The sequence below is a fragment of the Martes martes genome, assembly GCF_963455335.1.
Source record: "Martes martes genome assembly, chromosome: 1".
In the NCBI taxonomy this organism is placed as follows: Eukaryota; Metazoa; Chordata; class Mammalia; order Carnivora; family Mustelidae; genus Martes; species Martes martes.
In genome coordinates this window covers 214,176,228-214,197,478 of record NC_137888.1, presented here as the reverse complement: position 1 = coordinate 214,197,478, position 21,251 = coordinate 214,176,228, and the positions used below count along the sequence as shown (strand labels likewise).

Below are 21,251 nucleotides of genomic sequence, written 5' to 3'. Positions count from 1 at the left end.
AGAGCCTTCCCTCCATCAACACGGCCATCCTTGCCACAACATCCTTATGCCTCCTTCTGGTAGCCTGGCAGCTCCGGGCCAGAGCTAAACCCCTCCCCCCAACAATAATTGCTGTCCTCATGCTGGGCGCGCCCCGCGGGTTAAACACTTTCCTGCGACCTCTCTGCCAACCTCGGCAACTGCCCCCAGGAGATGGATATCGTGGCTCTGACTCGCAGACGAGGAAACAGAGGCTCAGAGAGGACCTGCGATTTGCCCGCAGTCTGCAAGCCAAGACTAAAAAGGGCCCCTTCCCACCTCTCCCCCGTGGCGAACTCGCGCTCTTCCTTCAAAGTCTCAGCCTCCCCCGATCCCCAGTGGCGTCAGGTGACCCGTATGGGCTCCCCCAGCCGCCCGTGTGCTCCCCATCCCAGCCGTGTCACTGCTGCCTGGCCTGTGGCGGAGGCGGCCGGGGTGTGCGCGCGTGGTGGGGGGCTCCGCGGAGCAGCCACGCGGTGTCCCCTGAGTTGCGCTGCGACTGCACCCATCTTCCAGATGAAGCCCCCGAGGCCCCGAGGGCGGAAGGTTACTGCCGCCGGGAATGACGGAGGGGCTCGCGACCCGCGGAGGCAGCGGCGGCTCAGGCCGCCCGCTTCGGGACCGCACGCACCTCCCGGCCGTCGCCGTTGGTCTCGGCACCCGCGCGCCTCCCACGCGCCGGCGGCTGCCACTCGCAGATCTGGCGGCCCAGGCGCTCCTCCGCTCGGCTGCTGGCGAGGGGGCGGCGCAGGCAGAGCGCCGGGATTCCTGCCGCAGCCTCCAGCCCCGCCTTCCTTCTGCCCGGGGTGAGCGGGCGCTGTGACCCCGCGCCTAGGCTGAGCCCGAGACCCGGGAGGAAGGCAGCCCCCCGCCCCCGCCGCTAAGTGCCCTCGGGAAGGGTCCCTGAGACCCCCAGGCCTGGGCAGCGGTGCGGGCACGGGCAAGGGTCGCCCCCTCCTGCCTGCCCTCCTAGGCCTGCCCACTCGGTGGGAGGGGGTCTTGCCGGGCTGGGGGCACAGATGGATCCCGGCAGGTGGGGGTGGCCCGGGCTTGGGGCGTGGGGGGGCGGGGCTCCTGGCCCCCGCGTCCGGTCTCCCAAGGCGCCTGGAGTCGGTGCAGAAGCCGCCAGGGGGGCGAGGAAGGCCTCCGGGAGGTTCTAGGAGCGCAGGCTCGCCCCACTCATCTCCCACGCCCCGCCACCGCGGTCCCATTGCGCAGACGCGAGACCGAGGCCCAGAGAAGCGGGTCGCTTGTTCTGGGTCACACAGCCCAGCGGGGCGTGAGGCCTGCTCTCGGGGTGCAACTGATGCTGGCTGCGTCTAGGGAGACTTGGACCTGGGGACCCTGCCCCTGCGCGCGGATGTCGCGCGCTCCGGCCACCCGTTCCCGGGAAAGGGGCGGTTCGGCGGCCCGAGCTGCGCGCAGAACACGCCCCCTGGCGGGCACGGCCGGAATCTGCGCAGCCGAGACCCCGCTCCGGGACCGGCGATCGAGCGCCCCATCCCGGCTGAGCCCCCACTCCCTCCGGAGCCCGCAGCTCCAGGCCGAGCTCCGACACCCGCTGAGCGCCCGCGATCCCGGCTAAGCCCCCAGCCCTGATGTAGCCCTTTATCCCCGGCCGAGCCTCAATTCCGAGTGGAGTCCCTGACCCCAGACAGAGCCCCTGGTCTAGTCTTTACTGGCACAGCCCCCCGCCCGGCTGGGAGGCCTCAGGGCTGTTGGGGCCACCCAGAGCAGCTGTACATATTACAGAAAGTTCAGACTGCCCCAGGTTCTGATCCCACTTCTGCCACGACCTGGGACAGGTCACTTGCTTCCTCGGAGCCTCAATTTCATCATCTGTGAAATGGGACTCTTGTATCACAGGCTGGATTTGAGGTTTTGGTGACGTAATCTATGAAAAGTGCTCAACAGGGGCGCCTGGGTGGCTCCGTCGTTAAGCATCTGCCTTCCGATCAGGTCATGATCCCAGGGTCCTGGGATCGAGCCCCACATTGGTCTCCAGGCTCAGCGGGAAGCCTGCTTCTCCCTCTCCCACTCCCCCTGCTTGTGTTTCCTCTCTTGCTGTCTCTCTCTCTGTGTCAAATAAATAAAATCTTTTTTTAAAAAAAGTGATCAATAAAACCCAGCTCTAATAATGTTATTACCAGGTGTGCTGTGAGGCACTTGGGGAAAAAAAATAGCTTTAGGGGCCCCTGGCTGGCTCAGGGGTAGAGCGTGCAATTCTTGATCTCAGGGTTGTGAGTTTCAGTCCCGCTTGGGATGTGGAGATTACCTAAAAATAAAATCTTTTCAAAAAATTTAAAGGGGCACATGGGTGGCTCGGTCAGTTAAGCATCGGACTCTTGGTCTCAGCTCCGGTCTTGATTTCAGGGTCCTGAGTTTGCCCACATTGGGCTCTGCACTGGGCATGGAGCCTACTTTTTAAAAAATTAAAAATAAAATAAAATAAGCCCAGCTTTATGAAAAACACGTGTAATTCATATACCACACAATTCACCCATTTAAAACATACAATGCAGGGCGCCTGGGAGGCTCAGTGGGTTAAGCCTCAGCCTTCGGTTCAGGTCATGAACTCAGCATCCTGGGATCGAGCCCCACATCAGGCTCTTTGCTGAGCGGGGAGCCTGCTTCCCCCTCTCTCTCTCTGCCTGCCTCTCTGCCTGCTTGTGATCTCTCTCTCTGTCCAATAAATAAAATCTTAAAAAAAAAATAAAACATACAATTTGGCGACTTGGATATATTACAGTATTCATTTTCTCAAACTGTGATAAACATATACCATCATGTTTACCATTATAATCATTTTTAAAAGATTTTATTTATTTATTTGAGAGAGAAAGTGAGAGAGAGCATGAGAGGGGAGAAGGTCAGAGGGAGAAGCAGGCTCCCCGAGGACCGGGGAGCCGGATGCAGGACTCGATCCTGGGACTCTGGGATCATGACCCGAGCCGAAGGCAGTGGCTTAACCAACTGAGCCACTCAGGTGTACCATTATAATCATTTTTCAGTGTACAACTCAGCGGGCATTAAGCACACTAACATGTTGCAAACATCCTCACCATCATCCTCAACACAACTCTGTCTGCATTAAACACTGACTAACCATTCTCCTCTCTCCAGGCCCCTGGTCACCTCTTTTCCACTTTCTGTCTCTACAGAGTCCCCTTTTCTAGGTCCTTCAAGAAAGTGGAATCAGACAATACTTGTCCTGTTACGACTGGTGACTTAAGCTCATGTTTGCAAGGTTCATCCAGGTGGCATGAATCAGAACTTCCTTCCTTTCGTGGCTGAATTATATTCCAGTGTGTGGATGGACCACGTTTTGTTTATCTGTTCCTCTGTTGATGGACATTCGCATTGTCCCCCCCTTTCGGCTGCTGCGGGTAATGCTGTTACAGACGTTGTGCAAATATCCGTCCAAGTCCCTGCTTTCAACCTCTCCGGGTCGATACCGAGGAGGGAAATTGCAGGGTCACATGGTCATTTTCCTTTTGGAGGGCCCACCAAACTTCTCCACAGTGGCCGCACCTTCTTATGATCCCACGGACAATGTACAACTGGTCCAACGTCTTCGCATCCCTGTGGGCATTTTTTGCCCTCTTGCGGACCCGTAGGCCTTCCCGTTCCCATGTCAAAGATTCGGACAACTGAGGCTCAGAGAGGTGAACACAGGCGGGGAGATCAGGAAAAAGCTGGTTTTGCACCCACTTGGGTCACACTCCACCCACGCCCACGCTGCACTCATGGAAACAGTTTGCTGTGGTTTGATGAGATGCTAAAAACAGTTCCCCCGTCTCTTTGGCCTCATTAGCTACCCTGACCCAAAGAAGGGTTCCTCACAGTTTGGGGCGGAGGCATGAAGAGAGAGATCTCTGACAGTGGGTCCCAAAGGGCGACTCTGCCCCCTAGGGGACACTTGGCAATGAATAGAGACTTTTTTTTTTTTTTTTTTTTTTAAGATTTTATTCATCTATCAGAGAGAGAGAGAGAGCACAGCCAGGGGGAGCCGCAGAGGGAGAGGGAGACATTGTTGGGACCAGGAGGGGGGTGGGGGGCTGCTGGCATCCAGTAGGTGTGGGGCCAGATATACTGCTCAACACCCCGCAGGGCCCAGGATGCCCCCCACAGCCAGAATGCAGGACCTGGATGGCAATCACGTGAGGATAGCAGCCCTGGACTAAGGAGGAGGCAGGACTTGGCTGAGGGCGAGAGGATGTGGGACCAGTACTCCTGGGTTTGAATCCTGGCCCTGCCACCCATGTTTGTGTGTCCTCAGCCAAGTCACTGCCCCTCTCTGGGCCTCAGTTTCCCTCTCCGAAATGGGATAAAGGGACATTTCATTTCTCTTTGCTTCAGGAGCAGAACCCTGTGCTGGGGCTGTGGCTGTCCCAAGTGCACCCAGGAGGAAGGCCACAAACACTTGTCTGGTTTGCTCTGGCCTCCCTGGGCCCCAGCTAAAACTGGGACCTAGAGCTGGGCTGCGGGGAGGAAACCGAGCAGCAGGGGAGCTGGGAGCCGCTCCTGGGCCCAGTTCCCAGGACTCACAGCTGCATCCTCCTGGGGGGGGGGGCCCAGCTGGCCCAGCCACCTCACCCGCTGGCGGCCAGGAGGCTCCTGCGTGTTCTGCCGGCTCATTCCCACGGAAATCGAGGCTGGATCTGGGCGTCCCCCGGGGGGTGTCCAGGGTTTGTCCACCCAGCGACCGCCTCAAACCTCACCTGAGGGTTTACCTGAGCTCAGGGAGATTTATCTTCAACCTGGCGTCAGACTCAGCCCATCGAGGGCTGCAGGACTCTGCATTTTTTAAGGGGCTCTCAGGTGATTCTGATATAAAGGGTTCCTAGGGGCTGTACTTTAAGAAACGTGCTTCGGCCCCCGTTTCTAACACGCAGGTGGGTAAAGTGAGTCCCCGAGGGAGGAAGGGGCTTGCCCGGGGCGAGTTGGTCTGTTTTCCTTTCGGGCTCTCTGTCTCTCTCCCTGCCCCCTCCCCACCGGGTCTCTCTCTGTTTTTGACTCTGGATCTCCTTCCTCTCCTTTCTTTGGCAAACCAACCCCCTCGCCCGCCCCTCAACACCGCATCCGGCCCGTTTCACGATTCCGGAGGAATCCCCCGGAGCCGTTTGGCCCCGCCCCAGACACCGCCCCTTCCCTGATTACTTGCTTTCATTGGCCTCTTCGTACGCCGCCCGCGCTGCCATTGGCTGATTCTACACCCTCGGCCCGCCCCCCCGACGCGGGCCTTTCCGCGAGGGCGGGGGCGGGGCGGGGCGGAGCCGCCGCGGTGGGCGGGGCGACGGGAGGGCGTGACCGAGCTTCCCGGCCCGCCCCGTCCAGTCCCTTCTCAGTCCTCCCGCGCGAGTCCCGCGGCAGCCCCAACGGCCCCTCAGAGGCGGCTGTACGGAGCCCCAACGGTCGGACCGACGGACAGGCCCCGGAGAGCAGGTGAGGGAGCGATGCCGGGGCGCCTCCCCATCTCGGCGCACCACGGGGGCCACCTGGACGCCCTGTCTCTCCCGCCCCCATGCCCTTGCTCTCCCTGCCTACCCCCTGCCTATCGGTATCCCTGCTTGAGTTTCCCCCTGTTTCTCCCTTTCCCTCTGGGTCCCCGTCACTCTCCTGCTGTATGGGTTAGCGGAAGACAGATTGGATCTGAACTGCCCTCCCAGGCGTGGGGCTGTGCTCTGGGACCAGCGTCCCCGCACCCCCTTGGGGACTCTGATGGACTCTGCCCCTTTCGCTGTGCAGGGTGCCAGGTGCTAGGAGCGGATTCCCAGATTCCAAAGTCGGGAGGGCATTTCGGGTAGTGGGCAGCCTGGCCAAAGGTGTGGTGATGGGAATGTGTGTGGCTTCTGGCTAGTCCCGACAGCCGGAAGAGCCATGGCCAGGCCCACCCAGACTGGCCACCTGGGAGCGTCCCAGTGGCCTGAAGCCTTGGCCTCAGTTTTGTCAGCTGTGAATTGGGACTGTAGCTGCCGAGGTCATTGGCAGGTGGCCTGACCTCGATCTGCGAGCATCACCGCCTCCTCTATCCTGGGGGGCTCTCCTGGAGGAGGGACAGCCCCAGCTGTAAACGGGCCTCCAAGATTGCTTCTGGAGCATATCTGAGGCCAGCTGGTGGAGCTGGATGCCCTGGGGAGGACCACGGAGAAGTGCGGGCAGTTCAGCCTAGTGGTTGTGGAGTTCAGACCCTGGAATCAGACCGATAGGCTCCTGTTCTGCCACTCACCATGCTACCCAGCACAAGCGATTGGATTCTCTGAGCCTCAGTTTCCTGTCTGTAGAATGGGAAGAGACCAAAATCCCTGGGGAGGAGGGCTGCTTCCAGGTTCAATGCAGGGATGTGGGCCTTGAATGTCTCCTCCTGGTCCTCCCTCTCTCCCCTTCACTCACTCTGCTCCAGCCAGACCAACCTCCACGTTCCTCCAAACTCCAGACACGGTCCTGCCCCAGGCCCTCTGCATGGGCTGTTCCTTTAACTGCCCTGCCAGGTCCATGGGCACCGACTTTAAAACATAACAAGTTGCCTAGATGGGCTGGGCCAAGAGACTGCCAGGCGAGGGCTGGGCAGCTGGGAGGAGCAGAGCGGGGCCGGCCCTGGGACGCGGTACCTATGGAAACCAGAACAAAGAGTTGTCGCCCCAGCCACACAAACACCTGGGCTGTGCTTCTCCCACTTGGCAGGCCTGGTGGCCCGGGATGCTGGTAGTAGGTGAGTGCCCAGACCACTGGGGGGCTGCTAGTGGGGGGCTTGAACCCCTCTCTGATGAGGGTGGGAGGTCCCTAACTGAATAGATGAGTCAGACAGGTGCAGACTGGGAGCCCTATGGTGTCCCCTCCTGCTGCATGGCCTTGGGCAGGTCAGATGCTCTCTGAACCTGTTTCCTGAGGCCTGGGTAGGACAGGGGCCTTTTGGTTGCTTGGTGATCTGATATGGTGGGTTTAAGAGGCTTCAGTGTCCCTGTCTGTCAAATGGGGCCAGGAGACAGTGCCTGAGGACAAAGCTCCAGCTGTTGTGGCCGAAATGTCCCCGCCCAGAGTCAGATGCTGAATAATGGCTGAGGCTCGTCCAGGTACAGCCCCAGGTGTTAGAGACGCAGGGGAGGGGGTCCACAATCCCAGGTGTTAGAGATGGAGGTGGTTGTCCACGGCCCCCTGTGTTGGAGACGGGGGGTTGTCCATAGCCCCAGGTGTTAGAGATGGGGGGCTGTCCACAACCCCCGGTATTAGAGATGTAGAGGTGGTGGTCCATGGCCCCAGGTGTCAGAGATGTAGAAGGGGAGGGGGTCCACAGCTCCAGGTGTTGGAGATGTAGGAGGGGAGGTCCACAGCCCCAGGTGTTAGAGACATAGAGGGGGCTGGGTCCATGGCCCCAGGTGTGAGAGACTGGGGAGTGGGCTGTCGATGGCCCCCGGTGTAAGAGACTTAGATGTGGGGGTCCACAGCCCCAGGTGTTAGAGATGTAGAGGTGGGGGGGTTCCTAGAGATGGGCAGGACTGGGCCACTTACACAGCATGTGCACCTCCCCTGGGCAGCCCTTACCCCCACCCCTCCACCAACAGATAACTCTCTGAGATTCCCCACCTGAGCTTTCCCGGAGACAGAGGTGTCTCAGTCCTTGGGATCGTCTAAGACTGTTCTCCAGACCTCAACTTCCACTTCTGTCCAATGAGGTAGTGGAAGTTGGGGAGCATTTACCTGGGAGAGCCCCCACTCCAGAGGAGGTTACGCAGCACTCCTATGTGACCTTCGGTTATCTCTGTCTCTCTCTGGGCCTCAGTTTCCCTGGCTGGACTGTGGGGCCTTTGGATGAGCTCTCCGATCCTAGACCCCTCTGGAGCTGGGAGGTCATTTATTCACTCAACAGATTCTGAGCCCCTGCTGTGAGCCGAAGCCTGGTACAGGGCACCACTGACTTGGCACTGACCAAGGCCGAGTCGATGTCCTTCCTCACTTGGCTCACAGATCGGACTTGGGAAACATAGGTGATCATCCAGAAATATCATTCCACTTCACTGTAACTGCATGAACACGATGGAGAGACAGAGGGATGTGGAAGTTAGTTTAAATGGGGGATCTGGGAGGGACCCCTGAGAAGGTGACATTTGAGCTGAGGCCTGAATGACAAGGAAAAAAACAGCCATGTGGAGACCTGAGAGGAAGGGCATTCCAGTTAGAGGACACAGCCCATGCAAAGGCCCTGGGGCAGGCCTGGGCCTGGAGTTTTGGAGCGACAGTGAGGAGACCCATGTGACTGGAACAGAGTGAGTGAGGGGAAGAGAGAGAGGGGATGGGGGTGAGGTCATGGTCCTGTGGACAATGGGAAGAATTTGGGCTTTTACCTCCGAAAGGGGAGCTGTGGAGGGCTGTGGGCAGAGGAAGCGGGTCCTGACTCCGGTGATCACCGGCGCCCTCTGGTGGCCTCTTTGGGGAGGACGGATGGGGAGGTGTGAGAGCTTGAGCCGGGAGGAGGGCCCAGGGTTCAGGGAACTAGGACTCAGGCAGTGGAGAGGGGAAAGGTGGGTGGCGCTGGGACTCCCCTAGGGGCTGCCGACACACTGGTCCATGCGGGCCTCCTCCACTTGCTGTGAAACATCTTTTGCTGGGCCTGAGCCCCAGCCTGGCCTGGTCTTTTCTGTAGGGGGTGGGCTGTGCTCTCCTGTCACTCCTGCTCGATGCCCAAGCTCTGCTTCAGTGGAAGTCGGACCATAGTTGGCAGTGTCCCCGCTCCCCCTGCCGCCGGGCAGGCGGCCAGACCCGGCTCATCCTTGGGGTGGCCCCGCCCGGGCTCTGGAGAACCCGTTTGAGAACCACTGAGGCCCCCAAGCCCCTCAGACGAACAGATTTCTCTCTTCCTTTTGCTGTATCCAGATTGGGCACCGACTGTGAGTTCCGAGCGGTGACTGGTAATAGCCCGACACCACGGGCGCCCTGGTGTCGGCAGCGGGTCTCATGCGGGCACAAGGACAGTGGGGGCATTTGCTGCTGTGGATGGAGGCCCTCCCGGGCCACCGCAGCCAGGGCTCAGAGAGGTGAGATGGAGAGGCCAGCCCGGCCCTGCTGAGCTGGTCCATCAATTATTGATGCCCTTTGTGTGGGACATGAAGAATTCATGCGGTGGGGATGGGCTCCCCGTGGCCCCGGGGCCTGCTGTCACTGGCCCAGCCCGGCTCACGGGAGCCCCTTGCTGTCTCATCAGGTTTTTTTTTTATGGCTGGGTTGTTAAACACAGCCATTATTAAAAATGACAGACTGTGAGCTTACATTGTATTTAAAATGAGGGTATAGAATATTATTTGGCAATAAAAAGGAGGGAAGCGTTGACACGCGTGGCCCCACGGACGACCCTGAGCCCACAACACGCAGGGAGGGACCCAGACACAGAAGGCCACACGGGGTGTGAGTCCACGTGTGGGACAGGTCCAGACCTGGCTCCTCCACGGACGGGAAGGGGGTTCATGGGGGCTGGGGGCTGGGGAGTGGACTGCTGATGGGGGCAGGGTTGCTTTTTGGGGTGGCAGAATGTTCTGGAACTAGATAATGGCAATAGTTGCACAACTCTGTGCATACATATAAAAACCACTGAGTTGTACACTTTAAAAGGACGTGTTTTATGGTGTGTGAATCATAGGTTGATAAAAGTCATAAAAAAAGCAAATGTCATAAATAGCCAAAAATCATAACTTCCTAATTATTCTACCGCATTTTACTACAATCTGTACTCTTGAGGTCATTTTTGTCTCTCAGATGTGGTTGGTGGGAATGGTGAGCAGCTCTTCCCAGTTCCACCTTTGCTAACATCCTTTGGGGGGAGCGTGTACACCGTGGAAATTGGCAACTACTACACATTGGGGTTTGCTTTATTGTCCTGTTGAGGGTCTAGACCAGGGGCTGGCAAACTCTTTCTAGAAGGGCCCAAGAGTAAATATTTTCAGCTCTGTAAGCCATACAGGTCTCTGTCCCGTCTACCCAAGGCTGCCATTATGGTGTGAAAACGGCCCTAGACCGTATGGAAGGAATGAATGGCTGCAGCCATGTGCCAATAAAACTTTATTTACAAAAATGAGCAGTGGGCCTTGGTTTGCCAGCTCCTGGCAGAACTCAAGAAAGTGATGAAGAGAATGCCAGGGATGAGAATTAAACTCGACAGTGTGTCGGGTCCACGGTGGTTTCCTTGTGAAAAGCACAAGAGACTTGAGGAGACGCTCTCCGGCCCCGGGGTTGCCTGCCATCTGGTTCGGCACGGACTGTTGCTCTCATTGCTGATGAACGCAGTTCTCATTCCCTTTGTTTCATGTTTGTCTGGATTGTTCCCATAAAGGAGAATGTCAGGTGACAACCCATGCCCAGAACGGCACGTGTTTGTCAACCACGTCTGAAAGCCCAACGATCGATCCCAGTTTGGCGAAACTTACGGAGAGCATTTTGCCAGAATCGATTTGGCCGTGGGACTCAACCCGGGGTTGCAGTGTGCTCAGTCCCAGTGGGATGGGGGAGGGCCGGGAGGAGTCTCCCCACTCCCAACCTCCAGGGCCTCCCAACAAACAGGGCCCGGACCGCTTTGCAACCTCATTTCCTGCCCGTATTACCTGTGCTTCGATTTGCATTCATTAATCTGTTAGTCATTCAACAATCCTCTGATGACGATCCATTGCCTACCCAGAGCTGGGTACTGGGGACCCTGCCAGGACGAAGACAGACCCATTACCCACCTTCATGGCCTCGAGCCTAGCATAGGAACCCTGAGTCATGAATCTACAGGCCAGTACAATGAACAGTCACAAATAAGCGGGGTGAGGTAGAGACTGGGGGTGAATGATTTGGGGTGTCAGGGAAAGCCTCTCTGGGCAGGGGGACCCTTATGCTGAGAACGCCCCCTGCTCCCCACCCCTGGGAGAGGCACAGCGTGCGCAGTGAGGGGATGGGGGAGGCTGAAGCCCACTGAGCACTGGAGAGACGGAGGGAGGGGGTTGTGGCTGCAACGGGATAGAGACTGGCCTGGGTTTGGAAACCGAAGGGACTGGAAGGAGCAGGGTCCCCTGGGAGGACGCCATTCTCTGGTGTGTGCCCTTCACCTCTCAGGGGAGGCTCAGGGACAGTCCTGCCTCCCGTCTTTGCCTCTGCAGGTAAGCGATGTTCGAGCAGCCCAGAGTTTCAAGATCAGGGTCCATGGCCAGTTTGCAGAGTGTTTGGGAGCTGGAGTGTCCAAACTGGGGAACAGGACAAAGTTCCGAGTCCAGAAGGCCTTTGCCTGGGGTTGGCAGAAGAGGTATGGGCTGGACTCCACAGTTCTGGGAAAGAATGTGGACCAAGGACTCCGTACCAGGACGCCCATTTTATAGATGGGAAAGCTGCTCCCAAGGTCATGGGGACTGTCTGGGGTCCCTGTGGGGAGATATCAGGGCTGTGGGAGGACCCAGACAGTGGCCTTCACTATCCTCGCTGCTCCTCTAACCCACCAGGCACAGTCCTGCCCCAGGGCCTTTGCACCAGCTGTTTCCTCTGCCGGGCTCACCTTTCCGCCAGACCTTGTCTTTCCATTCCCAGCTTTGGCAGCTCCACCGCAGAGAGGCCTTCCTGACCGTCCTGGCCAAGGTCACCTGCTGTCCCTGGCCATCACTTCCCTGTCCTCCTTGGCTCTTATCTCTCCCTGAAATTTTCCCGTTTGTGTTTGTGTTCACTGGTTACTGGTGTCTCCTCCTTCCAGCAAGGAAGGAGGAGACGCTCCTCTTAGGGGACTATTTTGGAAATTTGGAGGGCTTTCTTTTTGCTTGCGGTGCTAACAGGATGTTCTGGCTTTGCGGGGGCAGGGAGCAGGGACACAAGGCATCCAGCCATGTGCCTTGAGTGGCCCCCTGACGCTCACAACTTCCTTATGTTCTGCTGGAAACACACCGTTAAGGGGGCTTTCGCAAGGTTTTAATACTCAGTGACCGTCCCCAAATTGCAGCTCCAGGGTAAATTTAGGGAAAGGTAGAGCTCTTTTTGATAGGAACCTGTAGCTTCAGGTTCACTGCCGTGCCCCATAGGCTGATCCCCGAGAGACGCGCTCTGTCCTCAAGTGTGGGGGGCCTGAGCTGCAAAGGTGGGGAATTCTTGTTGGGCAGCCCTGTGTTATTAGGTGCCTACTCTGTGCCCGGCAAGGCAGAAGCGATTTACAAATCTGAACTCGTGTGACCCTTTTATTTCTGTTGGTACTACACTATGCGCCAAATCCTGATTTTTCTTTTCTTTTTAATTATGGCTTTTTATTTTTTTATTTTTTAAGATTTTATTTATTGATTTGACACAGAGAGAGAGAGAGAGACAGCGAGAGAGGGAACACAAGCAGACAGAGTGGGAGAGGCAGAGGCAGGCTTCCTGCAGAGCAGAGAGCCCGATGCGGGACTCGATCCCAGGACCCCAGGATCATGATCTGAACTGGAGGCATGTGCCCAATGACTGAGCCACCCAAGCACCCCCAAATCCTGATTTTTCAAATGTTAAGTTTATTTAACATTTTAAATATGAGGCATAAAACATACATAGTAAGGGGTAGAGAGCTATAAAATATATACACTTGTTTTTTGTGGGTTTTTTTAAGATTTTATTTATTTATTTGTCAGAGAGAGCACAGGCAGAGAGGCCGGCAGAGGCAGAGGGAGAAGCAGGCTTCCCACCAAGCAAGGGCCCAATGTGGGACTCAATCCCAGGATGCTGGGATCATGACCTGAGCCGAAGGCAGCTGCTTAACTGACTGAGCCACCCAGGTGTCCCTAAAATATATACACTTAGTATATATAGTAAGTGTTCAGCTTGATGAGGTATAACCCACATACCATAAAATTCACTGCTTTAAAGTGCTCAACTTCCAGAACATTCCCTCTCCCCAAAAAGAAACCCCACCCCCATCAATGACCATTGTCTGCCTCCAGCTCAGCTGGTCCCCACAAGCCCTCTACCTGTCCATGGAGGAGCCTGTTCTGGGCGTGTCACACACGTGGACTCACACCCCGTGTGGCCTCTGTGTCCGGTTCCCTCCCTGAGCGTCGTGAGCTCAGGGTCCATCCCCGGGTCCGCACGCAGGGGCGTCTCACTCCTGCTCGTGGCTGTGGGACATGCATGTAGGGGGTGCACACGCTGTGTGTGTCCCTTCACCCATTGAGGGACACACAGTTGGCCCCACTGTTTGGCTGTATGAATCATGCTGCCGTGCCCGGGCGCGTGCAAGCTTGCGTGTTTCGTATGTTCTCATTGCTTTCGGAGAGCTACCTCGGAGCGGAATTGCTGCGTTGCATGGTAAGGCTGTGTTTCTTTGAGGAACGGCCAAAACGCGGGTTTTCACAGCAGCTGCCCCATTTCTCATTGCCCACAGCCTCAGTTTCTCATGACGGCCTGTTGCTGTAGTCACAGCCCCCCACCGGCTGGGGGGTGAGGGGAGGCGGTGAGGATTTCGACAGGCATCTCCCTAGCGGCCAGTGAGGTTGAGCAACTTTCCAGCTGCTGGTTGGCCGTTGATGTTTCTTCTTTACAGAGTAAGACTAGATTTTTTTATTGAGATACAAATTCACATGCCATAATCCATCCCTGGAAAGTGTACAGTTTGCTGCGTGTTAGCAAAATCACAGAGTTTTACGACCATCAAGCTTGACGGTTTTTTACATTTGTACAGACCCAGATGGATGTCCCAGACCCCTTCCCCAATCAGTCTGACTCAGAATACCACCTTTAGGGGCGCCTGGGTGGCTCAGTAGGCTAAGCCTCTGCCTTCAGCTCGGGTCATGATCTCAGGGTCCTGGGATCGAGCCCCGCATCGGGCTCTCTGCTCAGCAGGGAGCCTGCTGCGCACGCCCCCGCCCCCGCCTGCCTCTCTGCCTACTTGTGATCTCTGTCTGTCAAATAAATAAATAAATCTTAAAAAAAAAGAATACCACCTTTATACCCTCAGGTTATGTTTTTAAAGATTTAATTTTTTAAAGATTTTATTTTTTTGAGAGAGAGGGAGAGAAAGGGTATGCATGAGTTTCAGGGAGGGGCAGAGGGAGAAGGAGAAGCAGGCTCCCGCTGAGAAAGGAGCCCAATGCAGGGTTTGATCCCAGGACCCTGAGCTGAAGGTAGATGCTTAACTGACTGAGCCAGCCAGGCGCCCCCTACTTTGTTTTTAAGCTGGTGGGTGCAGGTAGACAGGTGGTGTCTGCAGATTCCACTTCAGGGAAATGGGGGACCGGAATTATTTTGTAATAAGGTGGCCTGCATCTTAAAAGCTGGAGTCCCCCAGAAGGCAGGGACAGGATCTCTTTTGGTCGTCCCGCTATCCCCAGTGCCCGGCACACAGTTGGTGCTCCCTAAATGCTCGCTGGTGACTGAATGAGTGTTCAGCCAAGCAGGCTTAGCTTTAGCAGGCTTGTTTAGCTTTGACGATAATGGGATGCTCAGGCCCTTGGTGGCCGGACCAGGGACATCGACCATCTGGCCCTGGAGCCCCTCGGCAGTTCCTGGGAAGGTGTTGCCCCAGAAGGGCCTGGCCGCCTCCTGGCTTGCCCGCCCGCAGACCTGGGGGAGTGTGCAGGAAGGAAGGAAGGCTGGGGTTTATTTTCGTCCGTGGCCTGCTCCCCTGGGATTGTAGTCATCTCCTTGTCTGCCTGCTTGGATCGGGGGATTCTGGCAGAACAATGGGTCAGGGAGGAGGAGGGGTCACGCAGCTGGGCTGACCCAGGTGTGAGCTGGTCTGGGGGCTGGCTGGAGGGGTTAGGAGTGTGGAGGCCCGGATGGAGACAGCAGCTGCCTCCGCCCCCCCGCCCCTTTTCCTTCTGGGCTTAGGAGGAAGGTCCTGCTCGGGGCCCAACTCCCCTCCAGAACCAACACGCTCAACCAGCAGGCGGATTGGACCAGAGAGGGACAGAGCCCCTCCACCCCGCCCCCAAGGGTCACACAGCGACCGAGATAGGCAGCAAGGCCTGGGCTCCAGAGCCCTTGGGTCCAGGTGCCTGGGCCTCCTCCCTGGACTCAGGAAAAGTCCTTTCCTTTCCGAGCCTGTTTGTCCATCAGTAAGCTGGGGAGACTGAACCCAAGGCCTTAGGGGTTCCTTCTCATTTCTGATGTCTGTGGACGCCCTTTCCCTCGTGCATTCAGTAAACACTTGTGGGGTGCCCGCTGTGTACCAGGCCCTGGGCTGAGCACGGGAGGCACTGTGTGAACAAGGGAGCCCTGGCCCCTGGCTGCACTGTCAGGCCAGGGAGACGAACCATGAAATCAAGGTGTGCAAGGCCAAAATGGGAGCATGCCTGGGGCGCCATGGGAGGCTTCCAGGAGGAGGTGACTCTGACACTGAGACTTGGCTGAGCAGTTTACAGGATGAGTAACAGGGAGAGGAGTGGTCCCGGTGCAGGGAAAGGAATAGAACATTCTAGAGAAACCAGTGGGAGGGCATCTGGGAGGCACAGGTACTCCTTCGGCAGCCTGAAGCTGCTGCTGCCCTTTCCCCAGAGAATCTCACAGATAAGTGGGGCTACGCCTTCGGGGAGCTGAATGGCAGAATTGCAGCCAGTGGCATCCAGCCCCTGGCCCAGGGAAAGCTCACAGCCTGGGTGGGGCATTGGGATTGGCCACAAGCTTCTGCCCTAGGACAGAGTTAGTTCAATCTTTCCCATTTTACAGATGGGGAAACTGAGGCACAAGGCAGTTATGTTGCTTGACTATGCGGTCAAATCTGGGAGCAGGTCCTAAATAGTGGGGCTAGATTTGTCAGTGAAACAGCTCCTGGCCCTTGAAAACTCGAGGTGATCTGCAGGCACCAAGCGGGGAAGGTGGAAAAGAGTGGGCCTGCAGAGGTGGTCAGTTGCGGTATTGCTGTGTGGCCTCGAAGAAGTGGCTCAACCTCTCTGAGCCTGTGTAATTTCTTCAGCAAACTGGCAACCAGCCTACTGCCTGGTGGAAATGGTGAAACGGGCACATGCTGTGGGCTCAGGGCCCGCCACGTGGTGTTGAGTCTGCAGCCCCCCCTGCTCTGGCCCAGGCCTGCATAACCCCACATGCTGGGGACACTGTGGGGGGCAGGGAAGGCAGTCCTGCCATTCCCTGTGCCCACCCTGACCTCTGAGGGCAGGCGAGGGGGCAGGACTTCTCTCCGGGTGTGAGCTCACACAAAGACGGGCTTTGTGGGGGCTCTGGGGGCTGAGCAGGCACCCCCGCAGCCTCCCTGGTCTGGCCTCCTGGGGCCAGGGTGGGGGTGCATTTCTATCAGGGCCTGGGACACTGGGTGAGGGCTGGGGGTGGGTCTCGGGCTCGCCTCATTCATTTTTCTGGAGTCTCCAAAGACACAGCGGGTAAGGAAGCAGGCCCCCGCCTCCCCTGTGGGTGGGGGTGAGGCTGGCCAGCCGGGGAGTGAAGGCCGGTGGGGGGGCAGGGCAGTGTTGGGGGAGTGCCTGGGGCACTGCGTGGCCCAGAGGAGGCGCCTCGCCGTCAGTGTGGTTGTTCGGGGATGGCTTCCAAGCTGAGCTGAGGGATGAAACTTCAAGAAGGCAGGGGCCCGGGAGCCAGGGCTCCGGGGGCATGAATAGGAGTTCACTGGGGAGGGTACGGCACCTGAATGAGGCGTGGGGCCTGGTCCCGGGAGCCTTGGGAGCTGCTGGGTGGTCCTCGGAAGGAAAGGGTCATGCCCAGATGTGCAGGTTGGGAAGAACTCTGGCCCCGCCAGAAGGAGGTGGTTGGAGGGCGGCTTCCGAGCTCAGGGCATCTGGAAGTCCGCCGTGGGGACAGGGGACAGGTGAGGAACAGACAGAGATTGCGGTCAGAGGCCTGGTCACTGTGCCCTGAGAGCTGGCCTGCCGTTCCTCTTGGCCATTGTCCCGGCCCTTTCCTGGGCGGAAGGGGTCTCGAGTCAGTGTGTCCAGATCAGAGGTGTCACTGGAACAATGTGTTTCTAGAAACCTCACACGTGGCCCTCACCCCGGGGCCCCAGAGCCCAGGCTGCTGTCCACCTGACTCATTCCTCGCTGGAGGAGGGCCTCAGGGCTGTCTGCTGTAAACACGCCAGGACAGTAAGGCTGGGGAATCGGTAGTAACTGGGCTCCTCCACCCTAAACAGCCCAGGGCTTGGGGCCTGGGACCCCCATCCTACTGAACTGCAGGATGGGGTGGGGAATGACAAGCTGGACTGGGGAGGGGGATGGAATCGGCCTGTGATAACTCACCTTGAGCCTCTCCTCAGCCCACAGGGAGGATATGGTGGGTCTGGCGGGCTGGAGAACGTCCTGTCCAGATTTCACCATTACGCATTCACTCTTTTGACTTTACCCTTCCTTCCTCCTCCTCCCTCCCTCTCGTCCTTCCTTCCTTTCTTTATTTTTATTTATTTTTAGATTTTATTTATTTGAGAGAGAGAGAGAGAGCACAAGCAGGGGGAGTGGCAGAGGAAGCAGCAGACTCCCCAAAGAGTAGGGAGCCCTATGCGGGGGCTCGATCCCAGGACACTGGGATCATGACCCAAGCCAAAGGCAGACACCTAACCAACAGAGCCACCCAGGTGCCCCTCTTTCTCTTTTTGGAAACGAATTCCCTTAGATCCCTTAGGGTCCTCTGGGTCCCCATCTTTTCCGTGTGACTGCTTGTTTTCAAGGGCTTTTCTGTGTAGGTATCCTGCCCTGTTCTTGTGCTCTGTGCTCGGGCTCCTCTGGGCCGCAGAGTGTGAAGTCTGCCGGTCCCTCTGCCCACCTTCTCACCTGCCCCTCCCTCCAGGAGGCCTGCCTGCACCCCTGGCTCCCGGGGTTGCCCCCGCAAAGGCATCTTGTAGCTCCTGAGGGTGGGACGGGCCACGTGTCCCTGACATGCTTCCACCCCGCACCCAGCCCCGGCGCCCAGCAGGTGCTCCCGGCTGCTGTGCCAAACCGCAGGCTCCTGTGGGTGGGGCTCCTCGGGGCTGGGCCGGGGCTGGGCCGCGGCGGGCGCCCATTTCACAGACCGGCACGCCGTGGCAGCAAACCCAAGGGGCCTGCCGGGAAGGTCCCGGAAGGGCCGGGGCCGTGGGCACTGACGCCCGTGTGCCTCTCCTCCCCGCAGGGCCAATGGACGCCTTCAGCACCAAGAGCCTGGCCCTGCAGGCCCAGAAGAAGCTCCTGAGCAAGATGGCGTCCAAGGCCACGGCGGCCGTGTTCATCGACGACACGAGCAGCGAGGTGCTGGACGAGCTGTACCGCGCCACCAAGGAGTTCACCCGCAGCCGCAAGGAGGCGCAGAAGGTGCTCAAGAACCTGGTCAAGGTGGCCGTGAAGCTGGGCGTCCTGCTGCGCGGCGGCCGGCTGGGCGGCGAGGAGCTGGCGCTGCTGCAGCGCTTCCGCCAGAGGGCGCGCTGCGCGGCCATGACCGCCGTCAGCTTCCACCAGGTGGACTTCACCTTCGACCGGCGCGTGCTGGCCGCCGCCCTGCACGAGTGCCGGGACCTGCTGCACCAGGCCGTGGGCGCGCACCTGACCGCCAAGTCGCACGGCCGCATCAACCACGTCTTCGGCCACCTGGCCGACTGCGACTTCCTGGCGGCGCTCTACGGCCCCGCCGAGCCCTACCGCTCGCACCTGCGCCGCACCTGCGCGGGCCTCACCAGGATGCTGGACGAGGGCAGCATATGACCTATGACTCGGGGCTGGGTTTCCTGTGGGGGCGGGGGCGGGACGGCGCCAGGACCTCCTTTCTCCCATCCAGTTCGGGCCAAACCGTCCCCTTGGAGAGGATGCTAATCTGTGGGAGGCAGTGGCTTTAAGGACTCTTGTCGCCTCCCCATCCACCCCGTCTCCGGAGGAGAAGAGCTCAGCCTGCCAGCCTGCGGCCTCCCCAGGCACCCCAAGACTGCTGCCTGCCCTGGCCTGCCTGACCTGACCCGCGCCACCCCTCCAGCCACCAGAGGCCCCAGAAGTTGGCACTTGCCACTTAAGGACGTGAAGGGTCGTGGGGAACCAGAAGAAAGGGAGTGTTACAGGGTGAGTTGCGTCTCCCCAGATTCTTTGAAGTTGTAGCCCCCAGGACCCTTGAATGGGACCTTCTTGGGGAATAGGGTCATTGCGGATATCATTAGTTAAGATGAGGTCACACTGGTATATGGCTGGGCCCCCGGTCCTTGTAGGAAGGGGAACTTTTGAAACTGGGGGAGCCGCCTCGAATGGCCCAGCTGACACCCGGATCCCATGCTTCTGGCCTCCAGAGCAAGAGGGAACGACCTTTCTGTTGCTGCCACTGCTGGGCCGGGGGCACTCGGTTCCAGCAGCCCCAGGAGCGCCAGGAGCCCAGGAGGCCATTGTGGGGGGCTGCTGTCAGCGAGGATGCCTTGATGGGGCTGGAATCGCAGCCCAGACTCCCACGTGGGAGGGGACAGAGCGTGCCCCGGACTCGGGGCTCCAGGGTAAAGCCATCTGTGACGCATGCCCATTTGAAGACGATTATCTCACGTTTGGCTGACCAACGGCCGCTGTGACCAGACCTCAGAAGGCAACGCTCAACGGATTTTGGCTTTGGCGACACCAAGAGGATGCAGTGATGCTCCGCTCAGGGTGCAGATGGACGGAGTGGGGGGCGTGGGAGTGTAGCTGCGTCCTAGCGGGCAGCAGGTGTGCCCCAGCAGGGCTGGGGAGGGGGGACGAGGTCTGCGGGGCAAAGTTTTCAAACGGGAGGCCTGCACACCTGAGAAGACCGGTGTGGTGGCCCCACCCGTTGTTCGAGACACCAGGCATTAGTCAAGGGAAGTCCATGTAACCATCTAGACATGGGATTTTTCCCGGACACTTGCCTGAGCCCGCACTGGCCGCTGGTGCTGCTGCATCGACCTCGCCCCTCCTGCCTGCCGCAGTCCCCACCACGCCCTTTCACCTCCCCCTGGCCCCCTGCCTGGGCTAACAGGGCACTATGGCTCCAGGTGCGCAACAGCCTTTCTCTGGCTGGGTGTCTGCTTCCCTGAGAAAGCCGAGGTTCTCCCGCCCGAGGCCCAGCTGTTCCCACCCCCGCCCCACCCCACTAAGGCAAACCAACCCTCCCATCATCCGTCCGAGACCAAACGTGCATCCAGAGCACCCGAGAAGCCCCAGCGGAAAGCAAGCCTTTGTCCTGGGCTTTGCACTCTGAATGTATCCATGTGCACACCGCTTTGTGACTGGTGCCCCGCGGGGCTGTCCGGCCTGTCCTGACTCTTCGTAAAATTTTGAGATTTAATTTAGAAAAACCAAAGAGCACTACAGAACTGTTTCAATAAAAGCACACATCTGTTTGCATTATGTGGGACTAGCGAGTAAATTGCTGGTGCTAACAGCTTTCTCTTGCCCTCCCAGGGCTCCTGCCTTTCACACCGAGCTCGCGTGTAACGTCACACGCCCGCGGTCCTCGCTGAGAGGTTCAAGGTCCGCTCCCCCGGGGCCAGGAGGGAGGACGCACGGGCCTGCAGAGCTTGGCTCCAGCGCGCCCAAACGAGGGAGGGTTGGGCTTAGCTCCAGCTTAGCTCCACGCCAGTGAACAAAGACCCCGGGGCCAGGGTGGGTTCCCTTTTGAGTTTAGCAGAAAGATCTAGAAAGATGCCCACAAAAGGCTGGTGGGGGCCAGGGTGACTAGTTTGCATCTGGATGTCCTGCCACGTCCCGGGACACAGGAGCCCAGCTCCGCATCCTCGATGAGCCCCCGGGGTTCGGAAGCGGTCCGTGACTCCAGGCCAACCGTGGACGCATCCATCTCTCCTGCGGGGTCAGGCCCACGGGACCTGCAGGGATCCCAGGGGCCATGTCACTCCCGCCAGTTTCCTGCCGCCTTGTTTCTGCAAGCGGCCCCGGGCAGCCCGCCGTCTCCGCGGCGCTGTGGCGACACACCCTTGGGTTTTCCGTCCACTGGACCCCAAAACCGGAGCGGCAAAGGCTCCGGACCCTCCCTGAGGTCCCCATACCCGCCAGACCTCAAAGCGCATCCGTTCTTGAGTGGGGCGAACCCCCTGTGGACGCGTGTGCCCTTGAGCTGGACAGTGAGGGATGGGGAGGTCCTTCCAAGTATCTCCGGGGCTGCGGGGGTCCCCGCCGCTGCCACGCGCTGTGAGAACCGCTGTCCTTCATGCTGCTGTGCGCGTCTACAGGGCAGAGTCCCACTCCGCTTCCCACGGGTGTGCGATCTGGGGCAGGAACCCTCATACCCGCTTCTCCGGCAAGTGGGGTCATGGCCGCGCCCAGGTCCTCGTGCTGGCATGAAGGAGGCGGCCAGGCGAGCGAGAGGGGAGGGGAGCCCTTCGTCGATCC

General features: G+C 58.7%; 1 protein-coding gene across 1 annotated transcript; it reads left to right on the top strand.

Moving 5' to 3' along the window:
• Nucleotides 1–5,349: 5,349 nt before the first annotated feature.
• Nucleotides 5,350–20,252, top strand: TNFAIP8L1 (TNF alpha induced protein 8 like 1). Its single transcript, XM_080799612.1, has 2 exons — nt 5,350–5,463; nt 18,055–20,252. Exon 2 carries the CDS (start codon nt 18,060–18,062, stop codon nt 18,618–18,620), a length of 561 nt encoding a protein of 186 aa, XP_080655738.1. The 5' UTR covers nt 5,350–5,463; nt 18,055–18,059; the 3' UTR covers nt 18,621–20,252.
• The last annotated feature ends 999 nt before the right edge of the window (nt 20,253–21,251 follow it).